Source organism: Tursiops truncatus, chromosome 16 (assembly GCF_011762595.2).
Source record: "Tursiops truncatus isolate mTurTru1 chromosome 16, mTurTru1.mat.Y, whole genome shotgun sequence".
Classification (NCBI taxonomy): domain Eukaryota; kingdom Metazoa; phylum Chordata; class Mammalia; order Artiodactyla; family Delphinidae; genus Tursiops; species Tursiops truncatus.
The window spans coordinates 77278156-77305647 of NC_047049.1; the positions used below are offsets into that span (position 1 = coordinate 77278156).

The window sequence follows — 27492 nt, forward strand, 5'->3', positions numbered from 1 at the left end:
AGTCCTGGCTCGTCTGTTTTTTTCCATTTATTATCAATTATCATTTAATTGCTTTAGAAGAAATCAGAATACCTTTTTTCTGTGACAGAACTTTTGTGCCTCTCTAAAAAAAGAGTTTATATACTAGTCTTCAATCAGTAGTGAAAATCAAGTATTCTGTTTTACATAGGATAATTTATTTCATTCTCAGGAAATAAATATTATTACCCTCATATTACAGGTATGATAACTGTAACACAAAGAGTTTAAGCAAGAAAAAAGACCCGTTCTGTCTGTCAGAAAACTATGCTCTTTCTACTGCATCATGTTGCATTTATTTAGGTGAAGACTCTTCATTTTGCTTTATTGATTTTTTTTCTTAGGGTCTGTATATAAGTGACTTTTCTATACAGACTTCTTAGTTTCTTACTGATTTCTCCAGCTGCAAAACATAGTGGTTAAGAGCCACAAGTGAATGAATGTAAAAAAAATAGAAATAGACTCATAGATATGGAGAACAAACTAGTGGTACCAGTGGGGAGAGAGAAGGAGGAGGGGCAAGATAAGGGGAGAGGATTAAGAGGTACAAACTATTATGTACAAAATAAATAAGTTACAAGGGTATGTGGTACAGCACAAGGAATGAAACCAACATTTTATAACAACTTTAAATGGAGCATAATTTATAAAAAAAATTGAATCACTATGTTGTACACCTAAAACTAATATAATATTGTTAATCAACTACACTTCAATAAATAAATAAATAGCCCAACCTTTGGAGGAAGACGTGGATTTGAATCTCAGTTCCCCACCAGTCAGTGTTATTGGGCAAAAAGTATTTTCTTGGAGGACTTGAGATTACTAACATGCCTATAATATCATGGATTCTTTGGAGGAAAATGTCAAGCCTAAAAATAAAATCTGGGTTTTTTCTCTCCTTCCCGTATAGGTCCGTGATGATGTGTACCACAACATACTAACAAATAACCTCCCTAATCTTCTGGAATACGGCAATATCACCGCTCTGACAAGTTTATGGTACACTGGACAGATTACTAATTTTGAATATTTGACTCACTTAAACAAACATGCCGGCCGATCCTTTAATGATCTCATGCAGTATCCAGTGTTCCCGTTTATCCTAGCTGACTACGTTAGTGAGACCCTTGACCTCAGCGATCCATCAGTGTACAGGTAACTAAAGACATCATCACCTTTTGGCTTTGTCAATATGATGTATTTATTTTACTGAAGTTCTTATTGTGAGAATTTTCAAACATGCACAAAAATAGAATGAATGTATAATGAGCCCCATATGACCATGACCCCAGCTCAACAATTACCAAGATTTTTGCCAAACTTATGTCATCTTTTTTTTTTTCTTCTTAAGATGAGCCACACAAATCTTTTATGTCATTCATATGGTCTTTAGTACACATCTCTTAAGAAAAAAGGGGGACATTCTCTTTCATAGCCTCAGTGCTGTTATCATATCTAAGAAAATCAACAGTAATTTCATGGTCTCATCTAATATCCAGTCCGTTTTCAAATGTCCCCTGAGTATATCAGAGGTGTCTTTCTATAGTTGATTTGTTTGAGTCAGGCCCACTGTCACCTTTGGTTGCTTTGTGTCTAAAGACGTAACATCTAGAACAGCCCTATTTTTGTGTATGTATTTTTCTCTTTCTTTCTTCCTAACATTGACTTGTTTTTAAAACAAAAATAAGTCATCTATCTTGTAGGATGTCCCCCATTCCACATTAGCATTTAGGTTTTTCCTCTAGCCTCTGTACTTCCTAGAGACTGCAGATTACTTCTAAAGGCTTGCTTAGATTCAGATTCAACATTTTTTGGCAAGAATCCTCTAGAGGAGGTGGTGTGGACTTTATATTGCCCCATATCAGGAGGCCTGTGATATCCCACTCTAAGGATGCTCAGGCTGGTCCGTGGGTTCAGCCTCCCGTTGAACTTGTTTCTTTCATTGATGATTATTGTTCAAGTCTATTATTTCACTAGGGGTTACAGAATGGTGATTTCCTGTTCTCTCATTTCTTCTGCATTTATTAGTAGAAAACATACAAGATGAGCCCAGGATATTTTGTTGTGTCAGAGAGCAAGGAAATTACTATAGGCTTGTCAGAAGGACTCGGGAGCCATATTTGCACACACATGTTCATTGCAGCTTTATTCGCAGTGGCCAGGAGGTGGAGGCAGCCCAGGTATCTGTCTGTGGATCAGTGGATGGGGAAAATGAGGTGCATACATACAGAGGAATATTATTCAACCTTAAGAAGGAGGGAAGTCCTGTCACATGATGAGCCCTGGGGACGTTGTGCTAAATGGAATGAGCCAGCCACAGAAGACAAACACTGTGTGATTCCTCTTCATGAGTTGTCTAGGGCAGTCAACTCAGAGAGACAGAGAGTGGAATGATGGGTGTGGGGGACAGGAGAAGAGTGGGGTGGATATAGGGGGTTGTTGCTCAGCAGGTGTAGAGTTTCAGCTTTACAAAGTGAAAAAGTTTCAGAGACCTATTGCACAACGGTGTTGATATTGTTAACACCACTGAACTAGGTACTTGAGGATGGTTAGGATGGTAAGTTTTGTGATGTGCGTTTTTTTTTACCACAGTTACAAAAAAATAAAACACTTAGGAGCCAACTTGAAGTGGCTCTCACTGCCAAAGATAGGACAATCTGGGCATCAGAAACAATAATGACTACAGTTGCTTGAACACATTTGAATTTAAAAAATACTTAAGTTGGCTTTCCCTGGTGGCGCAGTGGTTGAGAGTCCGCCTGCCGATGCAGGGGACATGGGTTCGTGCCCCGGTCCGGGAAGATCCCACATGCCGCAGAGCGGCTGGGCCCGTGAGCCATGGCTGCTGAGCCTGCGCATCCGGAGCCTGTGCTCTGCAACGGTCGAGGCCCGCGTACTGCAAAAATTCAAAAAAAAAAAAAAAGTACTTAAGTTAACAATGACACTTTTTAAAGGCCCCCAAAACAAAGCAAAACTAAACTCACTGGTCACTGTTTGGGTAGGGCATCAATTCCTTGCTTTTGAAATTTGACAACTAAGGAAAAGAATTAAGCTTTTATCCTGCCTTTCCTGAATGAGTTGCCTTTTAGAGTAACCACATAGCCCTAGTTGATGAGGGAATATGCTGTTTCTTTACTTTTGAATAACATTCTCTGGCTAGGATCAAAAAGTCAAGAAATAACAACTGTTGGCAAGGATACAGAGAAAAGAGACCCTGTGCACTGTTGGTGGGAATGTAAATTGGTGCAGCCACTGTGGAGAACAATATGGAGGTTCCTTAAAAAACTAAAAATAGATCTGTCATATGATCCAGCCATTCTACTTCTGGGTATTTATCAAGAGGAAATGAAAGCACTAACTTGAAAAGATATCTGCACCCCCATGTTCACTGCAGCATTATTTATAGTAGCCAAGATACGGAAACAACCTAAGTGTCCATCTGTGGATGAATGGATAAATAAAATGTCACACACACACAATGGAATACTATTTATCCATAAAAGAGAATGAAATCTTGTGACAGCATGGATGGATCTTGAGGGCAGTATGCTAAGGAAACAAGTCAGTCAAAGACAAATAGCATACAAATAAGTATGATCTCACTTGTATGTGGAATCTAAAAATAAAAACAAAACAAAAACAGAACAAACAGAAAACCTCATTGATACAGAGAACAGATCGGTGGTTGCCAGAAGCATTGGGGGGTGGTGGTGGGATTGTGGCAAAATGGGTGAAGGGAGTCAAAAGGTACAGGCTGCCAGTTATGAAATGAGCCCTGGGATGCAACGCACAGCACGATGACCTTAGCTAATAACACTGCATTACATGCTTGAAAGTTGCTGAGAGAGTAAATCTTAAAAGTTCTCAGCACAACAAAAAAAAATCCTGTAACTACGTGTGGTGTTGGCTGCTACCTAGACTTACTGTGGTGATCATTTTGTAATATCGAATATACAAATATCAAATCATTATGTTGGACATCCGAAACTAATATAGTGTTATATGTCCATTACACTTCAATTAAAAAATTATCTATGTAGTTTAAAGAAGAATTGACCGCCAGTATACTACTTAGTGTATTAGAATATTTTAATTATAACTGCTAAATAGTAGGCCTAGTTCAGACAGCTTTCAAGAAATCAGATTCAATTTAATTTTTGTCAATTTAAAAAAGAGCAAATGGCACATTATTTATCTTTTAGACATTTTTATACACTGCTAATGTACATTTAAATTTTTACACTACTGAGGACTTCCCTGGTAGTGCAGTGGTTAAGAATCCACCTGCCAATGCAGGGGACATGGGTTCGAGCCCTGGTCCGGGAAGATCGCACATGCTGTGGAGCAGCTAAGCCCGTGCGCCACAACTACTGAGCCTGCTCTCTAGAGCCCGCGAGGCACAACTACTGAAGCCCGCACGCCTAGAGCCCATGCTCTGCAACAAGAGAAGCCACTGCAATGAGAAGCCAGCACACCGCAGCAAAGAGTAGCCCCAGCTCAACGCAACTAGAGAAAGCCTGTGCGCACACAGCAACAGACCCAACGCAGCCAAAAATAAATAAATAAATTTATATTTTAAAAAAAAAGAATGATATTGTAGAAATGTATATTATGGAGGAGGGGGAGATTTTTATTTAAATGTAATTATACATACACAAATAAGGAGAGAGCATCTGGAAAGGCATGTACCCTTCCAGATATATTGTGAGTAATAGTATTGTGGTTGATTTTTGGTTTATTCTATTCACTCATCAGTAACTTCTGATTTTCCAACCACAACAGTATCACCTGTGTTCAAAAAAACTACTTACACTGTTTAGAAAACAATTGCATGCATGGCAGGATCTCGAACATGATTTCTCCTATATTGAGGTGAATTTGTATCTATGCTATAAAACTGTCTTTACTTTTTAACAAAGTTTTTAGGATTATCAGAGTCTCAAAAATGAAATGAATGTGTTTGCTATCACTAACTTTAATATCCCTAGGAAATAATTTTCCCAAAAAATAGATAAATCATCCTCTGGCTAAGCAGACCTGGTTTGACTTAACTGAAACTTGAGCAAATCTTGATGTTGATCTAGTTGTGGTGCCAGATGTTGAAACTCCAGGTGGTCCCATCCTGGTGCCAGACCAGATGGCACCTCAGCCAGAGCAGCCTCTGCCCTTCCTCGTTGCATCTTGTTCTCTTGCTCTTTCATGGGCCTCACACAGATGCTGCTTGACTCTGTAGCTTGTGAAAGTGGAGACTGATCCTAGAGTTCTCTTTCCTCCCTGATACAGTGTGAACACCAGCATAGACGTGCATACGCATGCACACGTTTGCTACACTGTGCACATGGTGTCAGTCGCTGTCCCCGAATTAGGTAACAAAATGTTTATGTCAGTACTCGCACTCCAGATCTCAGGGTGGTCATTTTAAGCATGTGTTGTTTCTTCAGTTTTCACTAACTTAGTAATTACATAACATCTTCTCATGATCATGTCTCCTGTCCAAACTGCCCTTCACTCTTCCTTGCTGAGCTGGGTGTAGCATGTGGAAATGGCGGCAGGAACTTCCAGGGCTTGGTAGGAATCAGCTGCCGTGGGCAGCATCCGTTATGATTTGGAGGAAGTAGAGGAACCAGAGAAGGGAGGGAGAACAGCAGCTCTTCTTGTGTAGGTTATTCGTTAAGTCAGGATTTCCTAATAATGGTATGCATCTGTTTAGAAAAATTCTATCTTCATAGGTTATGAAATCATAATTGTGACTTAATTGCAAAGCAACATGTGTAAGCACTAAACCAAGGGCTGAGTATTTTGTTGACCACTTATTTACTTGTAAACATCTAAGGCAGCTTAAACCTGACAGTATCAGCATACTTCGATGTTTTCCATCATCTCTTCCTTTGTAGAAATCTCTCCAAGCCCATAGCCGTGCAGTACAAAGAAAAAGAAGATCGTTACGTGGACACATACAAGGTAGGTTTAGTTTTTCCTCATGTATTTTGATAAGTAAAAACTGGATTTTTGTTTTACAGACTGTTTTACCTAATTTTAAACGTATAGTATTGCTTTTTCTGTTTTCCACTTCCTTGTGCTTTGATTGACAGACAACTGGAAATCACTATGTGATTTTAAATATTATTCTGTCTTAATTCTCTGAAAACATTTTGCCCAGAAAAAGAAATGCACTTACTGTACATAAATTGGAAGCTCATAATCCATTGTAATGTTCAAATATATAAATAATTATATTCCTTACAAAAATCACAAAGATTTCCAGGGACCTGCTATTTGTATCCCCTAGTGTTATATATAATAATATCAATATATTTATAATGTACTATAGTCCCTTATTATTCATCTCAGCAAATTGTGTACAGGTTTATTAACAAAAAATACTGGATTGTAAAGTTTAAAAATAGAAATTAATTACCCATTTCTGTGAAATTAATATTAATGGAATCCTGCTGGAGATTTAAAAAATCCCATTAGTCGTATGTTACAGTCTTCACAACAGTATCAAGATAGGAGCAGCTGAAGCAGTTTTCTCATATTCACCATGTTATCTTATGTCAAAGTTCCAGAAAGGTCCATCCAAGTGTCTTACAACTGTCACTGCTTGATGCTTCTGCAGCTAAAAATGCAGCAGTGCTATGGGAATCAAAGAGAAGTGACTCCAGAAAATTCACTGTCACCTGACTCTGTTATTAGAGACAGAAGCTACAGGAGATGAGAATAGTGACAGATGTTAAAGATTTGATTGAGCTTCTTACTTTATGATGGGAAGACAGGAGTAGTTGAAAAGTCACCACTGTCTTTGTTATTTCTGTGTAACTCCACTGCAAGACAGCTATAAAATGTTATATTAAAGAATTCCAATAATATGATACAGGTTTTACATTTCTATTGCAGTTCTTCTGATAGAGAAGCATTTCTCTAAAGAATGTAGCATTACAGCTTGAAACCCTCTTAAGACGCAGACATCTCTAGTGAGAGAGGCAGCTCTTATTTATTGAGCCCTTGATCAGTTGAGATATATTAGATATATATTATCTAAACTGATATTACTATCAGTTTAGATTTATGTATTAGTTGGGAGCCAGAGGGCTGGGAGGTGGGGTACAGAACAGGTGGGTTCTCTATGAGCAAATGAGAGGGTAAACATGCACGCAGTGTGTGGTCAGGCCTTAGTGGGGCACCAGACCCCCGGACACTCAGGAGGGCTATGGGCAAGCCATGGAGAATGGTGTCTAACGGGCAGCAGAGAGGATGGGAAAGAAGACAAGTGAGGCGGCTCCAGCTCTGCCTGGAGCTCACTGTCACGAGTTCTGGTCCCTGTGTCCTTCAGTACCTGGAGGAGGAGTACCGCAAAGGAGCCCGGGAAGACGACCCGATGCCCCCGGTGCAGCCCTACCACTACGGTTCCCACTACTCCAACAGCGGCACCGTGCTCCACTTCCTGGTCAGGATGCCTCCTTTCACAAAGATGTTTTTAGCCTATCAAGGTAAGGGTTGTTTCATAACTACCTCAAAGGTCAGATTGGTCATCGGGGATAAAACACTTGTCTGACGTCCTGAGAACGTACTGAAACTAATCAAACCATAGGAAAAAGAATTCTATATATTCCCACAACAAAATTCTCTTCAAGAAACCAGCAGTGGTACTAGGAGGATGTGGAATTCGCATCTCCGCACAACTAGGGCACCTACCAGGCCCCAGTGGGGGACTGCGGACACCTAAGGGGACGGGAGGAACCCCCAGTGACCGGGTAGGACGCGGGGCATGGGAGGAGTGAAGTGGGAGAAGTGGAGGCGGGACGGGACTGGCGCCCCTGAGGGGAAGGGATCCCAGTCCAGAAGGGGGAAATTGGGGAACCATTGGAAGGGCAGAGGATCAAAAGGGAGCATGGCCAGGTTTCCCCTGCCCGCTTGGGCCCCCAGGAACCTGCTGAGATCCCCGGACCTGATCCTCTGCCCACCGAGGCCCCCTCCAGGCGCGCGGGTCCTGAGGGAGTGGAAGGTGGGGAAGGGGGAGCAAAAGTAAAGCCCAGACCTCCAGGACCGGCACCCCTGAAGGGTGGCTGGGGGAGAGAAGGAGTTCCTACACCCAGCAGGACCCACCCACGGTTAGGGGTCCAGTGGCAACGGGGGAGACCCTGGGGGAGATGGTGGGGGAGGGGCACAAAGGAACGGAGGGGAACGGGGCCAGCGCTTTCCCTGTCCACTTAGGCACCAGGGAACGTGTTGGGCTCCAGGGCCTAATCCTCTGCCCTCGGAGCCTCCCTCCTGCCGTGCAGAGCCCAAGCCCCACCCCATCCCCCCACCCGGGGCCCCACCTCTACACGCAGAAACCCCCTCTGAGACCCCCTCCAACGAGCTGGGCCTAAGCCCCACCCACACACCCTCAGGCAGGGCCCTGCCTCCAAAGTCCGGAACTGTACACTCCAGAGACCCTCCTTTCGAGATGCTGCCTCTCCCCTTCCATGCAGGTCCTAAGCAAAGGCCCTGCCCCACGCTGAAACGTCGCCCCCCCACCCGCCTAGGTCCCGGTCCACCCTAAACCCCGCCCCTGCCTAAGTTCCACCCCTTGCCTAAACCCTGCCCCTATAGCCAAGGCTTTTTTTTTTTTCTTTTTTCCTCTTTTAGATTGGAGTCCTGTTCTGTTGATTCATTGTTGTTGATTCTTTTGTATTTTTATTTTTCCTAATAAATCTTTTAGTTTTCTAATTTTATTTTATTCTTTATACTTTGTTATCATTCTCTCTTTTTAGCTTATTCCCCCGGCTTTTTTCTTTTGTTTTTATTTTGCCTTGTTGCAGTTGTTTCAATTATAGTTTTATTTTTCCTAATATATTTTTTTATCTTTCTAATTTTATTTGTTTTTGATTCTTTGATATTGTACTGCTCCTTTTTTTTCTTCCTTCCTTCCTTCCTTCCTTCCTTCCTTCCTTCCTTCCTTTCTTCTTTCTTTCTTTCCTTCCTTCCTTCCTTCCTTCCTTCCTTCCTTCCTTCCTTCCTCCCTCCCTCCCTCCCTCCCTTCCTTCCTTTCTTTCTTTCCACAAAGCTTGCGGGATCTTGGTACCCAGGCCACAGGTCAGGCCTGAGCTCCTGTGGTGGGAGCTCCGAGTCCAAACCGCTGGACTAACAGACCCCAGGGAATATTAATCACAGTGAGACCTCCCAGAGATCCTCATCTCATCACCAAGACCCAGCTCTATCCAACGGCCTGCAAACTCCAGTGCCGGACATCTCAGGCCAAACAACCAGTAAGACAGGAATACAGCACCATCCATCAAAAAAAAAAAAAGAAAGAAACAACAAAAAAATATGTTACAAAGGAGCAAGGTAAAAACCTACAAGACCAAATAAATGGAGACAAAATAGGCAACCTACCTGAAAAAGAATTCAGAATAATGATAGTAAAGATGATCCAAAATCTCAGAAACAGAATGGAGAAAATACAAGAAACATTTAACAAGGATCTAGAAGAACTAAAGGGCAAACAAACAGTGATGAACAACACAATTGCTAAAATTAAAAATAACTCTACAAGGAATCAATAGCAGAATAACTGAGGCAGAAGAACGGATAAGTGAGCTGGAAAATAAAATGGTGGAAATAACTGCCAGGGAGCAGAATAAAGAAAAAAGAATGAAAAGAATTGAGGATAGTCTCAGAGACCTCTGGGACAACATTCAACGCACCAGCATTCGAACTATAGGAGTCCCAGAAGAAGAGAAAAAGGAAGGGTCTGAGAAAATATTTGAAGAGATTATAGTCAAAAACTTCCCTAACAAGGGAAAGGAAATAGTCAAGTCCAGGAAGCACAGAGAGTACCATACAGGATAAACCCAAGGAGAAACACACCAAGACACGTATTAATCAAACTATCAAAAATTAAATACAAAGAAAAAATATTAAAAGGAGCAAGGGAAAAGCAACAAATAACATACAAACAAGGGAATCCCCATAATGTTAACAGCTGATCTTTCAGCAGAAACTGCAAGCCAGAAGGGAGTGGCAGGACATATTTAAAGTTATGAAAGGGAAAACCTACAACCAAGATTACTCTACCCAGCAAGGATCTCATTCAGAGTTAATGGAGAAATTAAAACCTTTACAGACAATAAAAGTTAAGAGAATTCAGCACCACCAAACCAGCTTTACAACAAATGCTAAAGGGACTTATCTAGGCAGGAAACACAAGAGAAGGAAAAGACCTACAAAAACAAACCCAAAACAATTAAGAAAATGGAGCATACATATCAATAACTACCTTAAATGTAAATGGATTAAAGCTCCAACCAAAAGACATAGACTAGCTGAATGGATACAAAAACACCTGTATATATGCTGTCTACAAGAGACCCATTTCAGACCTAGGGAGACATACAGACTGAAAGTGAGGGGATGGAAAAAGATATTCCATGCAAATGGAAATCAAAACAAAGCCGGAGTAGCAATTCTCATATCAGACAAAATACACTTTAAAATAAAGACTATTACAAGAGACAAAGAAGGACACTACATAATGAACAAGGGATTAATCCAAGAAGAAGATATAACAATTGTAACTATTTATACACCCAACATAGGAGCACCTCAATACATAAGGAAAATGCTAACAGCCATAAAAGGGGAAATCGACAGTAGCACAGTCATAGTAGGGGACTTTACACCCCACTTTCACCAATGGACAGATCATCCAAAATGAAAATAAATAAGGAAACACAAGCTTTAAATGATACATTAAACAAGATGGACTTAATTGATATATATAGGACATTCCATCCAAAAACAACAGGATACACTTTCTTCTCAAGTGCTCATGGAACATTCTCCAGGATAGACCATATCTTGGGTCACAAATCAAGCCTTGGTAGATTTCAGAAAATTGAAATCATATCAAGTAACTCTTCCTACAACAACGCTATGAGACTGATATCAATTACAGGAAAAAAACTGTAAAAAATACAAACACATGGAGACTAAGCAATACGCTACTAAATAACCAAGAGATCACTGAAGAAATAAAAAAATACCTAGCAGCAAATGACAATGAAAACACGATGACCCAAAACCTCTGGGATGCAGTAAAAGCAGTTCTAAGAGGGCAGGTTGTAGTAATACAATACTACCTCAAGAAACAAGAAAAATCTCAGATTCACAACCTAACCTTACATCTAAAGCAATTAGAGAAAGAATAACAAAAAAAAAAAAACACCCAAAGTTATCAGAAGGAAAGAAATCAAAGATCAGATCAGAACTACATGAAAAAAAACTGAAGGAAACAATAGCAAAGTTCAATAAAACTAAAAGCTGGTTCTTTGAGAAGATAAACAAAATTGATAACCATTAGCCAGACTCATCAAGAAAAAAAGGGAGAAGAGTCAAATCAATAGAATTAGAAATGAAAAAGGAGAACAACTGACACTGCAGAAATACAAAAGATCATGAGAGATTACTACAAGCAACTCTATGCCAATACAGTGGACAACCTGGAAGAATTGGACAAATTCTTAGAAAAGAACAACCTTCCGAGACTGAACCAGGAAGAAATAGAAAATATAAACAGACCAATCACAAGCATTGAAATTGAGACTGTGATTAAAAATCTTCCAACAAACAAAAGGCCAGTACCAGATGGCTTCACAGGCTAATTCTATGAAACATTTAGAGAAGAGCTAACACTTATCCTTCTGAAACTCTTCCAAATTATAGCAGAGAGAGGAGCACTCCCAGTCTCATTCTATGAGGCCACCATCACCCTGATACCAAAACCAGACAAATATGTTACAAAGAAAGAAAACTACAGGCCAATATCACTGATGAACATAGATGCAAAAATCCTCAACAAAATACTAGCAAACAGAATCCAACAGCGCATGAAAAGGATCATACACCATGATCAAGTGAGGTTTATCCCAGGAATGCAAGGATTCTTCAGTATACGCAAATCAATCAATGTGATACACCATATTAACAAACTGAAGGATAAAAACCTATCATCATCTCAATAGATGCAGAAGAAGCTTTTGACAAAATTCAGCACCCATTTATGATAAAAACTCTCCAGAGGGAACCTACCTCAACATAATAAAGGCCATTTATGACAAACCCACAGCCAACATCATTCTCAATGGTGAAAGACTGAAATCATTTCCTCTAAAATCAGGAACAAGAAAAGGTTGCCCACACTCACTGCTATTATTCAACATAGTTTTGGAAGTTTTAGCCACATCAGTCAGAGAAGAAAAAGAAATAAAAGGAATCCAAATCGGAAAAGAAGAGGTAAAACTGTCACTGTTTGCAGATAACATGATACTATACATAGAGAATCCTAAAGATGCTACCAGAAAACTACTAGAGCTAGTCAATGAATTTAGTAAAGTAGCAGGATACAGAATTAATGCACAGAAATGTATCGCATTCCTATACACTAATGATGAAAAATCTGAAAGCGCAATTAAGGAAACACTCCCATTTACCATTGCAACAAAAAGAGTAAAATACCTAGGAAGAAACCTACCTAAGAAGACAATAGACCTGTATGCAGAAAACTGTAAGACACTGATGAAAGAAATTAAAGATGATACAAACAGATGCAGAGAAATTCCATGTTCTTGGATTGGAATAATCAACATTGTGAAAATGACTATACTACCCAAAGTAATCTACAGATTCAGTGCAATCCCTATCAAACTACCAATGACATTTTTCACAGAACTACAACAAAAAAATTGCACAATTTGTAAGGAGACACAAAAGACCCTGAATAGCCAAAGCAATCTTGAGAAAGAAAAATGGAGCTCTAGGAATTAGGCTCCCAGACTTCAGACTATACTACAAAGCTACAGTAATCAAGACAGCATGGTACTGGCACAAAAACAGAAATACAGATGAATGGAACAGGATAGAAAGCCCAGAGATAAACCCACATAGATATGGTCACCTTATCTTTGATAAAGGAGGCAAGAGTATACAGTGGAGAAAAGACAGTCTCTTCAATAAGTGGTGCTGGGAAAACTGGACAGCTACATGTAAAAGAATGAAATTAGAACACTTCCTAACACCATAAACAAAAATAAACTCAAAATGGATTAAAGACCTAAATGTAAGGCCAGACACTATCAAACTCTTAGAGGAAAACATAGGCAGAACACTCTATGACATAAATCACAGCAAGATCCTTTTTGACCCACCTCCTAGAGAAATGGGAAAAAACCAAAAATAAACAAATGGGACCTAATGAAAGTTAAAAGCTTTTGCACAGCAAAGGAACCATAAACAAGACAAAAAGACAACCCACAGAATGGGAGAAAATATTTTCAAACGAATCAACGGACAAAGGATTAATCTCCAAAATTTACAAGCGGCTCATGCAGCTCAATATCAAAAAAACAAACAACCCAATCCAAAAATGGGCAGAAGACCTAAATAGACATTTCTCCAAAGAAGACATACAGATTGCCAACAAACACATGAAAGGATGCTCAACATCACTCATCATTGAGAAATGCAAATCAGAACTACAATGAGGTGTCACCTCACACCAGTCAGAATGGCCATCGTCAAAAAATCTGCAAACAATAAATGCTGGAGAGGGTGTGGAGAAAAGGGAACCCTCTTGCACTGTAGGTGGGAATGTAAATTGATACAGCCACTATGGAGAACAGTATAGAGGTTCCTTAAAAAACTTACAGTAGAGCTACCATATGACCCAGCAATCCCACTACTGGGCATATACCCTGAGAAAACCATAATTCAGAAAGAGTCATGTACCACCATGTTCATTGCAGCACTATTTACAATAGCCAGGACATGGAAGCCACCTAGGTGTGCATTGACAGGTGAATGGATAAAGAAGATGTGGCACATATATACAATGGAATATTACTCAGTCATAAAAAGAAACGAAATCGAGTTATTTGTAGTGAGGTGGATGGACCTAGAGTCTGTCATACAGAGTGAAGGAAGTTCGAAAAAGAAAAATAAATACCGTATGCTAACACATATATATGGAATCAAAAAAAAAAAAAAAAGGTTCTGAAGCACCTAGGGGTAGGACAGGAATAAAGACACAGACGTAGAGAATGGACTTGAGGACACGGGGAGGGGGAAGGGTAAGCCGGGACGAAGTGAGAGAGTAACATTGACATATACACACTACCAAATGTAACGGCTGCATCGCACAGGGATATCAGCTCGGTGCTTTGCAACCACCTAGAGGGATGGGATAGGGAGGATGGGAGGGAGACGCAAGAGGGAGGGGATATGGGGATATATGTACATATATAGCTTCACTTTGTTATACAGCAGAAACGAACACAACATTGTAAAGCAATTATACTCCAATAAAGATGTTAAAAAAAAACCAGCAGTAAGCCACATGACCTTGTTAATGTCTTACATTTTAGCTTCAAATTGAACATGTCTAAGTTTATAAAAGTGCAATTCACTATTTAAAAATTAATGTCATTCACATAGCATTAAATTTACCCTTTTTACCCTTTTAAAGTGTATGCAATTCACTTTTTTATAATGTTCAACTTAATAATTATTTGAGATCACCTAAGTTATCTTTGGCCCCTAAAGGGGAATATGTTATTGTCAGTTGTTCTGACAACTGAGTGAGTTGTAAGTGGTTATAGGAGAGCCACACTGCCACCTTCACTATAGTAACTGTCTAGTTAATCTTCTACCTCGGCATTTTCAGTGGCAGCCCTCAGGCCTGAAGATGACTTAGATAGAGATGAAGTTACTGCTTTGCGTGCAAACAGGGACACACTCACCTATCAGTTTCCAGTGAGGACCATGGTACTCGTCCTGTAGTTGTTCCTCCTGGTGCCCAGAATCCTTTATGGAATCATCCGTTCATTTACTCAACCCTTCTTGAACTTCTGTATATATTTATACTCACATGCAACCTCTTGGAGGAATGAATTTTATAGACTGTAGACTACTTGGTCTATAAAAGGGGCTTTCTTATATTTGTCCCTCTGTCTGTACACAAAACGAACGTTCTGTATGACAGCTGTTCAAATATTTGAACATTACTGCCCTGTCCCCCTTCTCCTCTCACTCTTGTTTATTCCCAGGCTAATTATCCTTAGTTAATTTGACATCCAGTTGAGAGCTTCCTATATGCAAGGCCTTATCCCAGCTGCTGCAAGGAATACAAAAATAAATAAGACAGTTCTGTACTTAGTAAAGCGTTTAAAAACTCATATTTAAGCCATGTTTGCTCTGGTTTCCAAACCTGTCACTGCTCTGCTCATCTTTCTGGACATGTTCTGATTTGTGAATGCTCTGAATAAAAAGTGGCAGTCGGAATAAAAAGGAATATGTCAGATGTGGTTTGGGATGACTGCAGTGTATAACAGAACTGTTACTGCCCTCCGTTTCTTTTCATGTAGCCCAAGGATGTAGTAATATCCCAGTAAAACTCCCAACCGACTATTATGCTAGGTTTTCCTCATTGTGTATTTAAGAATGATTAAAAATAAAAAGAAAGAAAACAGGGACAACCTAAGTTCCCATTCAGTTTCTTCTGATTAATTTAAAATGATGTGTGATGGCTTTTTAATTTATTTCTAGACTTCTCATTTAGTCCAGGGTTTCTCACCTTGGCACTGTAGTCATTTTGAGCTACATATTTCTTTGTTACGGCGACTGTCCTGTGCATTGTAGAACATTTAGCAGTATCCCTGGCCCCCACCTACTAGATGCTAGTGGCATCCCCTCCCACCCAGCCATGAGAACCAAAAATGTCTCTAGGCATTGCCAAGTGTCCCCTGGGGGACAAAAGTGCTAGGTTAACAACTACCAGTTGAGTTCATACATGTTCTAAATTATAGGAAATGTAGTATTACTTTTTTTTTTATTAAGAAGCTGCAGAGAATTTAAAAATCCCAACAGAAACCTCGGTGTGCTTCTCCTGTTCCACAGTTCTGTAGTCTCTACTCTGGATACTGTGATTCCATCATAGCCTCACAGAACTGCCTTTAATTTTTCTGGATGCCATTTAGATTAATAACTTTTTCTCCTGAGTGAGTTAGTAAACATTTCTTTAAGTGGCCCTGCCTACTTTCTGAGAAAAAAAGAAATATTTATAAACCTAATTTCTCCCCAGATTTTATTTAGTGCCCAGCCAATGCTGACTCAACAGAATAGATGAGAAAGTAGTAATAGAAAATGTTGCTCGGCAAAGCAGGTCAGGCTTGCGGAAGATTTAGCATATTTTTAAAAAATTGTGCCTTGCTTGATGCTGAAATTAGTCTTTAACAGTGTCCAGATAAAAAGATGTGTTCAAATTTCAGCAAGTTGAGAGGAGTTTTGGATGGTACAGCATGGTTCTGAAGAAGCATCCATGCTGCTGCTGTTTTCAAGGGCTGGTCTTTAGATATCATTTCATATTCTAGGGTAGAAAGTCTGATAGCTGTTGACAGAAAAGACAGGGTCAAAACTCAGTTCTCGATTATTAATAGTGTTCACCAGAAAAACTTAACAAAGGAGTAAGTATTCTTAGTTTTATTTTCATTCATAGGAAATTTTACTTAATTTTTTAGGTTAGAGTTAGAACATCTAAAAAGTAATGCCCCCCGCCCCCAAAAAAAGAAAAGAGGGAAGAAAAGAGGTAAAGAAATAATCTTGCTTCTTGATGGGGGAAAAACCTTATTTTACCTATTTGAACTTTAATTTTCCTTCCTTATTCTTTCATTCAGTAAATAAATGATTATCCAGTTCCTAGAATGTGCTCGGTATGGTTGATATCCCAGGTCTCTACTTTTACGGAACTTTCATTCTACTTGGGCAGACAGTAATCAATTAAACAAATAAGTGATATACATTTATCTAGTTATATGTACTATGAAAGCATAATACCGATTAAAAATAACATAATGCAGTCACAAATTATGTAGAGAAATATTTATTTTCAAGAACACGAATAATCTCTTTTAAACTATGGACAAAGTGAACATCATTTTAATCTTTTTGAAGTAGTAAAAATGAATTAACTGTAACAAGTTTTAAATGGAATCAAGTCTTTGTGTCTTAAGTGTGTTATTTGTATTTTTTCAGATCAGAGTTTTGACATCCCAGACAGAACTTTTCATTCTACAAACACAACCTGGCGTCTCTCCTCTTTTGAGTCCATGACTGATGTGAAAGAACTTATCCCAGAGTTTTTCTATCTTCCAGAATTCTTAGTTAACCGTGAAGGTATAACAGTAAACCGTTTCTAATTTAAATTTCTGAGTGTTTGTACTTACTTTATAATTTTCCAAAAATAAAAATACCTTTTGTAAGTCCTAAAATTTGAGTCCCCAAATAAGAGAAATACCTTTACTTATTAAGTATATAATGTTATTTCCAAGTGAGCTTGAGGATGTTAAATATTTTATAGGACTAGGTATATCTGGAAAACTAACTTTTAACTATTAAAAGTATTTGTAAACATGTATTTTAATTCTGTTACAGAACTTGCTTTATTATTTTCTCTGATTACAAAAGTTATAATATGCTGATTATAAAAAAAGTCATGAATTTATAAAGAACAATGTAAATTAACCAAAATCTCAATGATTTTATGAGGAATGACCAAGTTAGAAATAAAACACTCTAACTAGAGTTATGTAATAATGAAAAGGAATACTAGAAGGTAAAATCTGATTTTCTGTGATGCCAGTGACCGACAATCTTGGTAATCTTACCTGTTCTTTAATGTAAGATCAGTTAATCCTTTACAGGGTATCTTTGGGTCATTTTCCTACATTACTTAATTTCATATTTTTATGTGACCTTTAGGAAATACATGAAATTGAGAATTATATCTTTAGAGAGGTTAATGTTGGACAAATGACTTCAGAATTTTTTCCTATATTAACTGGCCTCTCTGGAGTTATTTAGAGAATCATTAATAAATCTGTGCTGCTAATTACCTGGAACAAGCTTCATAGTGTTGCCCAAGCGAGAAACGCCTCAGTGAAATATCAGCACCTGCAGCTGGGGGTACCTGCCTTGTGGCTTTCAATCAGGGACTCATTTCTCTGTCCAAAAACCACATTCCTCTGTGGTTTCTTATATGTATGTTCCTGTTATCTATGGCTGCATAGTGAATAACCCCAATACTTAGTGACTCAAACCAACATTGAATGTATTATCCATCACAGTTTTTGCAGGTCAGAAATTCAGGAACAGCTCAGCCAAGTGGTTTTTGTGGTTTTGGCTCAGGGTCTCTTGTGCATTCAGATTGGCTGGAGCTGGAACATCCAGGGGAACAGAGCAGCACGGGGCTGGTGGGCATCTCTCTCTTCAGGTAGTGTCCATGGTTTTCCATGTGGTTTCTCCACATGGACTAGTGTGGACTTCCTCACAGCATGGCGGCCTCGGACACCCTACTTGGCAACTCAGGGTTCCAAAGGCAAGTGTCCCTAGAGAGATGAGCAGAAGCTGCATGGCCTTTTCCAGCCTAGCCTTGGAAGTCACACGGTGGCACTTACACTGCATTCTGTTTGTGAGGTAGTCACAAGTGCCTGCCCACATTCAAAAGGAAGGAGCATAGACTTTGCCATTTGATAGGGGAGCAGCAAGATTCTAGAAAAGCATGCACAACAGCAGGTGGTGTTACAGCCATTTTTGGAAACGATAACTTGCTATAGCATACGTCCTGCTATTTCCTATGAGCATTTCTATAGGCCTCTCATTGTACCTCCAGGCATCTGCTCTGGGTGAACAGTGTCTACCTCTGTGATGTGTTCCCAGAGCACCAAAAAGCTGGGAATGATTTGAGTTCACAGAGACCCCCTGTGGCTCAACCCCTCCTAGCTCAGCCCTTAGATGCCTCATCACCACTGATCAATCAGTAAGTCTCTGCTGCTTCCCCTGAAGCCGCCGCATAGAGTATGGAGGTGCTCAGCCAGTACATCCTAACGCTGTCACCCTGCAGCTGTCTGTTGGATGACTGCTGGGATTTTTGAGGTGACCCTCACCCCCACCCCGTATTAATTTTATATAAGCCCTTAGTTTATATTTTATATCATATCATTTCAGAGTACTTCCAAAATTAGTGAAGATCCTTCCAACTGTTTTCACAAGATCCAGAAGTAGGCAGACAGCAACTTAATGTTACATGGAGCATAATTAGCTTTTAAGAGGTCTTTTTAAATTTGGATTCTGCTATGGTGTTCGGATTTTCTGTCCATTAAAAAAAAAAAAAGGTAGCACAAAAAAAAGTTCTGTTCAAAGGTAGCATTTCCTTTAGGACAATTTTTTAAAGAAACACTTCTGAGATTTTTGTTTACACTAGCAGACTAATGAGGCAATTAGGTAATACCTTATTTACATCGCGGAAGAACCCTCTTACTCAGTGTGTTAGTATAATTTTGTTGTCCACAGGAATGCTTAGTGGAAGTGAAATCAGAACAGACCTATAGATTTACCATAAAATTAATAGACTAAGACAGTTCATTCTAGGAATGTGTATACTTTGTATTCGTTGAGTTTTTAAACTACAGAATGCTAATACTTACTACATATAAGTAGTCTTGAATTTATTATATGTTAACACCAATCATTCAGAAATGCTTATACAAAAGCCTTCACTTTATTTTAATCAGGTTTACAATTGAGATATTTTCTCACTTGATGCATTTGAAGATTTGATAACTGGAATATTGGAATTAGTGGGCAATGATTTTCTGCTTGTTTTTCAATATGCTATAAAGCGGTGGAAGGGTAAAGTTGAAAGATCTCCGATTCAGTTAGGATAGATAGCGTTAATCCATGTAGCTCTGTGAGGGGTAAGTCAGCAGGTGAGCAACGGTGTCACTATCCTCTCGCTGCTCCTTCTCCAGGTTATAGCACACAATAGCTGTTTCTGTGAACTCTTACGATCTGCTCAGTGGGCCAAAGGAAGCATGCTCTGGGGGAGATAAACATTGATATTACTCTTCTCTTTTAGGTTTCGATTTTGGTGTACGCCAGAATGGTGAACGGGTTAATCACGTCAACCTCCCGCCTTGGGCACGTAACGATCCTCGTCTTTTTATCCTCATCCATAGACAGGCTCTAGAGTCTGACTACGTGTCCCAGAACATCTGTCAGTGGATCGACTTGGTATTCGGGTATAAGCAAAAAGGGAAGGCCTCTGTCCAAGCCATCAATGTTTTTCATCCTGCTGTAAGTGACTCTTTTAAAACTCTGCATTTATATAAGGTAGAAGGTTAGACTGTTTCTTTACAATACCCAGGTTATCAAAGAGAATTGACAAAGACACTAAACTTGCCCAAGATTTTTCAGGTTTTATATCTTACCTCTTTAAGAATAACTAAGATACTATCTGTCAGAGGTTCCCCAAGACCATCCCCAGGTTGGATGAGGACTTAACAACTCAGCGTATAGTTGTAATTACAGCTAAGGTTTATTACAGTGAAGGGTACAAAGCAAAATCAGCAAAAGGAAAAGATGCACCGGGCAAAGCTGGAGGAAACCAGGCACAAGCTTCCAAGAGACCTCTCCCAGTGAATCACAAGGAACTCACTCACTTCCTCCAGAAACAAATTGTGACAGCACGTGTGATGTTGTCTACCAGGGAAGCTCATGAGGGATGCAGTGCTAGCGTTTTTATCGAGGACTGGTCATGTAGGCACCCTCTCTCTCACAAGTCCTGAAATTCCAGGCGTCCAGAAGGAGACCGGTATTCAGTATACACCACACTGTACAGTTTGGGTGCAGTGAGCCACTCTTATCAGGTAGAGAAGGTGGGAACTCTCTTGAACTCCATGTTCCCAGACACCAGCCAAGGACCACATTTGCAGGCATGCCATCCCAAGGAGAGCAGTTCAGGCCTGCCGCATAACTGTTTTCTGCATACTCTCCTGCATATCAATACATATTCTATTTTTAAATGGCCTCATTTTTCCTTATTGCACGAGCAATATTTGTGCCTTGTTAGAAAAATGTATAAGACACAGACTGCAAAAGGAAGAAATTTTAAAATCAACTTTGATATCATCATCCAAAGATAAATATCAAACCACCTTCTAGACTTTTATCTATACATATGTATCACTCCATTTATATAATATTAATACTATTTATTCCAAAGTATGGCTATCCAATAATTTATTTAACCAGTCCCCTATTGTTGGATATTTAGTTAGTATGCATTTGCTATTAAAATTAATATTCCTCAGATTATTTCTTTACGTACCTCTTTACTTCTTCAAGATAAATTCCTAGAAGCAGAATTGTTGCACCTCAACATATGTTTTTTAATGTTGTTAGATAGTCTACCTTTTTTTAAAAAAAGTCTATCTATTCAGGAAACATTTATTTTGCTAGGCTCTAGGGATACGAACGTGAATAAGATTCACATAGGGAGGGAACATATATGAATGGCCAGTAAGCAAATGATAAAGGTGCTGGCATCTTTAGTCATCAGGGAAATGCAAATTAAAGCCACGATGAGTTACCACTTTATATCCTTGAGAATGACTGAAAGTAAAAAGACTAACAATTCCAGATATTGGGTAGGTGGAATACTACTCAACAGTGAAGAGGAATGGATTTCAGATGTCTGTGACAGCATGGATGAATCTCCAAAACATTTTACACTGAATGAAAGAAGCCTTACATAAGAGTACACTCTGTATGAATCCACTCCATTTACATGAAATTCAAGAACAAGGAACATTAATCTCTTAGTGGTAGAAATCATGGGGAATTTATCTTAAAGATGGTTCTTTATTTCTTTAAGATAATTTCCAATCTAATTGCCTCTGGGGAGTGGAGTAGTGACTGCCACAGGTGTACCAGGGAACCTTCTGGGGTGATGGAAATGCTCTATACCTTGATCTGCATGATGGTTGCATGGATGGTACTATAAAAATCTGTATTGTTTTATTGTAAGTAAAATATACCTCTATAAAAATGTATATAAAATTTTTATAAGTTTTAAAGACTGAGGTGTAATTTTTGAACTTTGTTCATATTTGATGCAAAATGTAACTTTAAAAGCAATTAAGAATTTGGACATTAACCTCAATATACTCTGTGCCTATAATACTGGGACAAATTTTCACTTGTTCTCATATAAAATTCACATTAAAAGTATCTGCATGCTGAAATATACCATTTAATTCTCATCTTACTAGATTTTTTTCATTAATTCTTTGAGACTTTAGAGCTTTAAAAAGGATGGAGTTTATACCATTGTTCTAGAAAATTTAAATACAATTTATTTATTTATTTTGCTGCGCCACGCGGCATGTGGGATCTTAGTTCCCTGACCAGGGATCTAACCCGTGCGCCCTGCAGTAGAAGCGTGGAGTCTTAACCACTGGACCACCAGGGAAGTCCTGTTCTAGAAATTTCATAAAACTCAATTCATGGGACAAAACCAAGTGTCGCAATTAAGCACATAGTCTCTAAATCCACAATTGAGTTCAAATCCTCACTCTGTGACTCTACCACTTACTGTGTAACCTGCAGTGTGACCTTAACTTCTCTGTACCTTAATGTACAAATTTGTAAAATGTGAACAATAATACCAGCCTCATAAATAAGAAAATGCATACGGGGTAATGTCTGCCATCCAGTTAAGTGCAAATAAATGTCAACTTTGTAAAAAGGAATGTAGGGGCTTCCCTGGTGGCACAGTGGTTAAGAATCCGCCTGCCATTGTAGGGGACACGGGTTCGAGCCCTGGTCCAGGAAGATCCCACATGCCGTGGAGCAGCTAAGCCCATGTACCACAACTACTGAGCCCATGAGCCACAACTACTGAGCCCGCGTGGCACAACTGCTGAAGCCCGTGCGTCTAGAGCCCATGCTCCGCAACAAGAGAAGCCATCGCAATGAGAAGGACGCGCACCGCAACAAAGAGTAGCCCCCGCTCGCCACAACTAGAGAAAGCCCGCGCACAGCAACGAAGACCCAACGCAGCCAAAAATAAATTAATTCATTCATTAATTTTAAAAAAATAGAAAAAATATTTTAAGAGGAATGTAAAAATGCCTTTTGATCTTAATTCATCATTCACCAATATATGGGGTTCACTAGAAACTGATACCACAGAACGTAAAGATACTAATTTAAAGTAAATTTTAAGAGTCCTGGATACCGGATTATTCCATTCTTCATTTGAATTTTCGAGTATATTAAATCAAGCAACCATTAGGAATGAGCCTGCTTAGATAAGCGTTTATAACAGGTATTTGAGCCCTTGTGGTCGTGTGAGGGTGGTGGCAAGGGGAGTGGATGTTGAAGATTAACTTCTGAAGAACCTTTGAAACTTTTTCTTGGTATTTATAGAGATGTTCTATGCAGATATAAAACTGAAATTTGCTGACTGATTCAATGCTAAAAGCTAAATTACACAAGCGAGATGCACAAGCATGACAGATCTATACCCAGCTACTGACTGCTAGCTTTAAAAATAATAAAGTAAGTGCACATCACCCTCCATCTGACTCTAACACTAAGAAGAAAAGTGTAACAACACCTTTCATGTTAAAAAGCTTGCAATTTTCACTGCTGCTCTTTCAGATCCACTTACAGTTTTCATTAGAACCTAAATAATAGTCTCTTAAGCTACCTACTAACATTCTATCACAATTTCATTTTTATATACCTTTTCCTGTGTATCACTTTGGACAAATGACTTTTTCAATAATTTAGTATTACAGATGAAGTCTTTATATATATATATATATGTATATATATATATATATGTGTGTGTATATATATATATATATATATATAAAAATAAATACTAGGTGGGAAAGAAAAGGACAGTGACAGATCCTGAATTTTTACTCCTTTTCTAGACTGATTATTGCCCTAACCCCCTTTCTCTCTAGCTTCACGTCCTAAGAAAGGTGACAGCATGGAGGACACCAGTCGCGTGCAACATTAAGTGTGCCAACCTCTCTGCAGTGTTTTGGTTGAAGATGGAATACCTTGACTTTGTTTCTCATCCAGTCTTCTGCCCCTTGCCGGGGAGGTGAAGCTGTCCCGCTTCCTCCGTTGACAGCTTTGCCTGGTTGGCTGAGGGAGGCTGGAAGGATATACATCACATTACAGCCTTCTCACTGCCAGGTTCTAGTCAGGTTCAGCAATGTATGTGGAAACCTGCACAGCAAACACAGAGAGAGGGAATCAGAATTCAATTATTCCTCTCCAAGGATAAATAAAGCATGGATGAGTTGCTCTTGAGCTTACAGGATGGAAAGCACAAAGACTTTGCTTGGGTTTCAGTGATGCTGGTGTTTAGAATCCTGATTCTTCAGCCCAGACAGGAGAAGAGATACAGACCTACAAAAATCTAGGTTCCTTACTAATGTCTCTGTATGTAAGAAAATATATCTCAATAGTTGATATTCTTAGACATCTTCAAGATGGGGTAGTGACACAAAGTCATCCTGTGACACCAGCCATTGTGTTTTGAGAGGAATCAGACTCTTTCTTTGAGCATATTCCCATCAAAGGACAAAAGGGCATTTGGATATCATGTAATTTCAGGCAGACACAGATGGTTTTGAACTTCTAGTTCTCATTTTTAGGAATTGAGAAATTGAGGTGGGGCAGGTTCCCCTAGTTTTCTTCAGTCTTCGTGTTGCCATATAGCTGCATTCTCTTGTCTCTTTTGATTTTGTTGACCACTTGAAATGACTTTGACCAATTCCCTGACTCTAGTTTTCTGACCAATATCTGACAGGCAGCCACAGAAAAAATAGAGCCACCTACTAACCTACTTGCAGAAGCTATTTTGGGTCAACTGAATTGAAAAACCTGATTATTTTTCATCAACTCTCACTGAAAGACAAGACCAAAGAAAAACCTCATTTAGTTTTTCTTTATTTTTAATTTGAGGTATAATTGACATACATTATATTAGTTTCCAGTATACAGCATACTGATTTCGATCATTTGCAAAATGATCACCGCAGTAAGTCTAGTTAACACCCACCCCATACGTAGTTACAAAAATTTTTTTTCTTGGGATGAAGACTTTTAAGATTTATTTTCTTAGGAACTTTCAGATATGCAGTACAATGTTATTAACTGCAGTCACCATGCTGTACGTTACATCCCAGGACTTGCTTGCTTTATAGCTGGAAGTTTGTACCTTTGGCTCCCTTCACCCGTTTGCCCACACCCCACCTGTGGCAACCACCAATCTTATGAGCTTGGTCTTTTGTTTGTTTAGATTCCACATATAAATGAGATCATACTTATTTGTATGGTATTTGTCTCTCTCTCTGACTTGTTTCACTTAGCATCATACCTTCAAGGTCCACCTGTGTTGTGACAAGATTTCATTCTTTCTTATGGCTGAGTAATAATTCCATTGCATGTATTTACCACATTGTCTCCATCCATTCCATTGGTGCATGCTTCGGGTGCTTCCATGTCCTGGCTATTATAAATAAGGCTGTAATGAACATAGGGGTGCATGTATCTTTTCAAATTAGTGTTTTCAAAATACCCAGAAGTGGAAATGCTGGATCATATGGTAGCTCTATTTTTAGTATTCTGAGGCACCTGCATACTGTTCTCCACAGTGGCTGCACCAATTTACATTCCCACCAACAGTGCAGAGGGGCTTCCTTTTCTCTACATCCTCGCCAACGGTTGTTATCTCTTGTCTTTTTGATACTAGCCATTCTCACAGGTGTGAGATGATATTTCATTGTGGTTTTACTTGCATTTTCCTGATGATTAGTGATGCTGAGCATCTTTTCATATACCTGTTGGCCGTCTGTATGTCTTTTTTGGAAGAATGTCTATTCAGGTCCTCTGCCCGCCCCCCGCCATTTTCTTTCTAATTTATTCCTTTATTTATTTATAATATTCCTTTGCAGAAAAGTTCCATAATTTTTCCCATTTTTTTTAACATCTTTATTGGAGTATAATTGCCCTACACTGTTGTGTTAGTTGCTGCCGTGTAACAAAGTGAATCAGCTATACGTATACATATATCCCCATATCCCCTCCCTCTTGCATCTCCCTCCCACCCTCCCTATCCCACCTCTCTATGTGGTCACAAAGCACCGAGCTGATCTCCCTGTGCTATGCAGCCGCTTCTCACTAGCTATTTTACATTTGGTAGTGTATATATGTCAGTGCTGCTCTCTCACTTCGTCCCAGCTTACCCTTCCCCCTCCCCGTGTCCTCAAGTCCATTCTCTACATCTGCGTCTTTACTCCTGTTCTGCCCCTAGGTGCTTCAGAACCATTTTTTTTTTTTTTAGATTCCATATGTATGTGTTAGCATACGGTATTTGTTCTCTTTCTGACTTACTTCACTCTGTATGACAGTCTGTAGGTCCATCCACCTCACTACAAATAACTCAATTTCGTTTCTTTTTATGGCTGAGTAATATTCCATTGTATATATGTGCCACATCTTCTTTATCCATTCGTCTGTCGATGGACACTTAGGTTGCTTCCATGTCCTGGCTATTGTAAATAGTGCTGCAATGAACACGGTGGTACATGACTCTTTTTGAATTATGGTTTTCTCAGGGTATGTGCCCAGGAGTGGGGTTGCTGGGTCGTATGGTAGCTCTATTTTAGTTTTTAAGGAGCCTGCATACTGTTCTCCATAGTGGCTGTATCTATTTACATTCCCACCAACAGTGCAGCCCCTTTTTAATTAGATGGGTTTGCTACTGAGTTGTGTAAGTTCTTTATAGATTTTGGATACTAACCCTTTATCAGATATATGATTTGCAAGCAATTTCTCTCATTCAGTAGGTTGTCTTTTCATTTTGTTGATGGATTCCTTTGCTGTGCAGATAAATGAAGTCTTATATGTTATTCTCTTAAATTAAAATTAATTTTATAAACATACCTAATTAGCACCAGTCAAGGTGCATTATTTTCATTCACCCATTCAGAAGCATTGATCATTCCTCTTCTGATCTCAGTTCCTATTCTGATTATTAATGATTGTTAACCTGTTCAAAAACATTTTAAAATCCTTTTCATTTGAAACAGAGAAGAGTAAACCATTGCCTAGAGAATAAAACAAGTTGTTGTTTTCCCCTTCAGTGTTATCGCCAAGTCTTGCTTTTTACATACCTCTCGTTTTCTTTTATTCTTCAGACATATTTTGGAATGGATGTCTCTGCAGTTGAAGATCCAGTTCAGAGACGAGCACTGGAAACCATGATAAAAACCTACGGCCAGACCCCTCGTCAGCTGTTCCAGTCGGCCCATGCGAGCAGACCTGGCTCCAAGCTCAACATCGAAGGGGAGCTTCCTGCTGCCGTGGGGTTGTTAGTGCAGTTTGCTTTCCGGGAAACCAGAGAACAGGTCAAGGAAGTTCCCTATCCGGTATGTCATTTGGATTTCAATAGAATTCAGCAAAAACTGGCTCAACTCCTGAGCCGTCAGGTCCCCTCCCAGGCTCTAGGGGCAGGGAAGTGAGTAGCACAGTCCCGGCCTGAAGGTGAGTGCCAGCCAGTGAACACAGATG

General features: G+C 39.3%; 1 protein-coding gene and 1 long non-coding RNA gene across 3 annotated transcripts in view; one reads left to right on the plus strand and one right to left on the minus strand.

Moving 5' to 3' along the window:
• LYST (lysosomal trafficking regulator) overlaps window positions 1-27492 on the plus strand; it is a 160521-nt gene that overhangs the window by 96539 nt on the left and 36490 nt on the right. Inside the window, exons 39-44 of the mRNA XM_073793649.1 lie at window positions 932-1176; window positions 5916-5982; window positions 7355-7511; window positions 17089-17229; window positions 19970-20187; window positions 27120-27350. Of these exons, the coding sequence (XP_073649750.1) occupies window positions 932-1176; window positions 5916-5982; window positions 7355-7511; window positions 17089-17229; window positions 19970-20187; window positions 27120-27350 (1059 nt within the window). The remainder of the gene's footprint in view (window positions 1-931; window positions 1177-5915; window positions 5983-7354; window positions 7512-17088; window positions 17230-19969; window positions 20188-27119; window positions 27351-27492) is intronic.
• Window positions 16133-27230, minus strand: LOC117308499 (uncharacterized). Of its 2 annotated transcripts, none has more exons than XR_004522542.2 (3): window positions 27096-27230; window positions 23970-24141; window positions 16133-16444 (listed from the first exon to the last, which is right to left on the minus strand). It is a non-coding gene; the product is annotated as an uncharacterized lncRNA (long non-coding RNA). The 2 variants fall into 2 exon arrangements; XR_004522541.2 differs by lacking the exon at window positions 16133-16444 and adding an exon at window positions 19568-19930.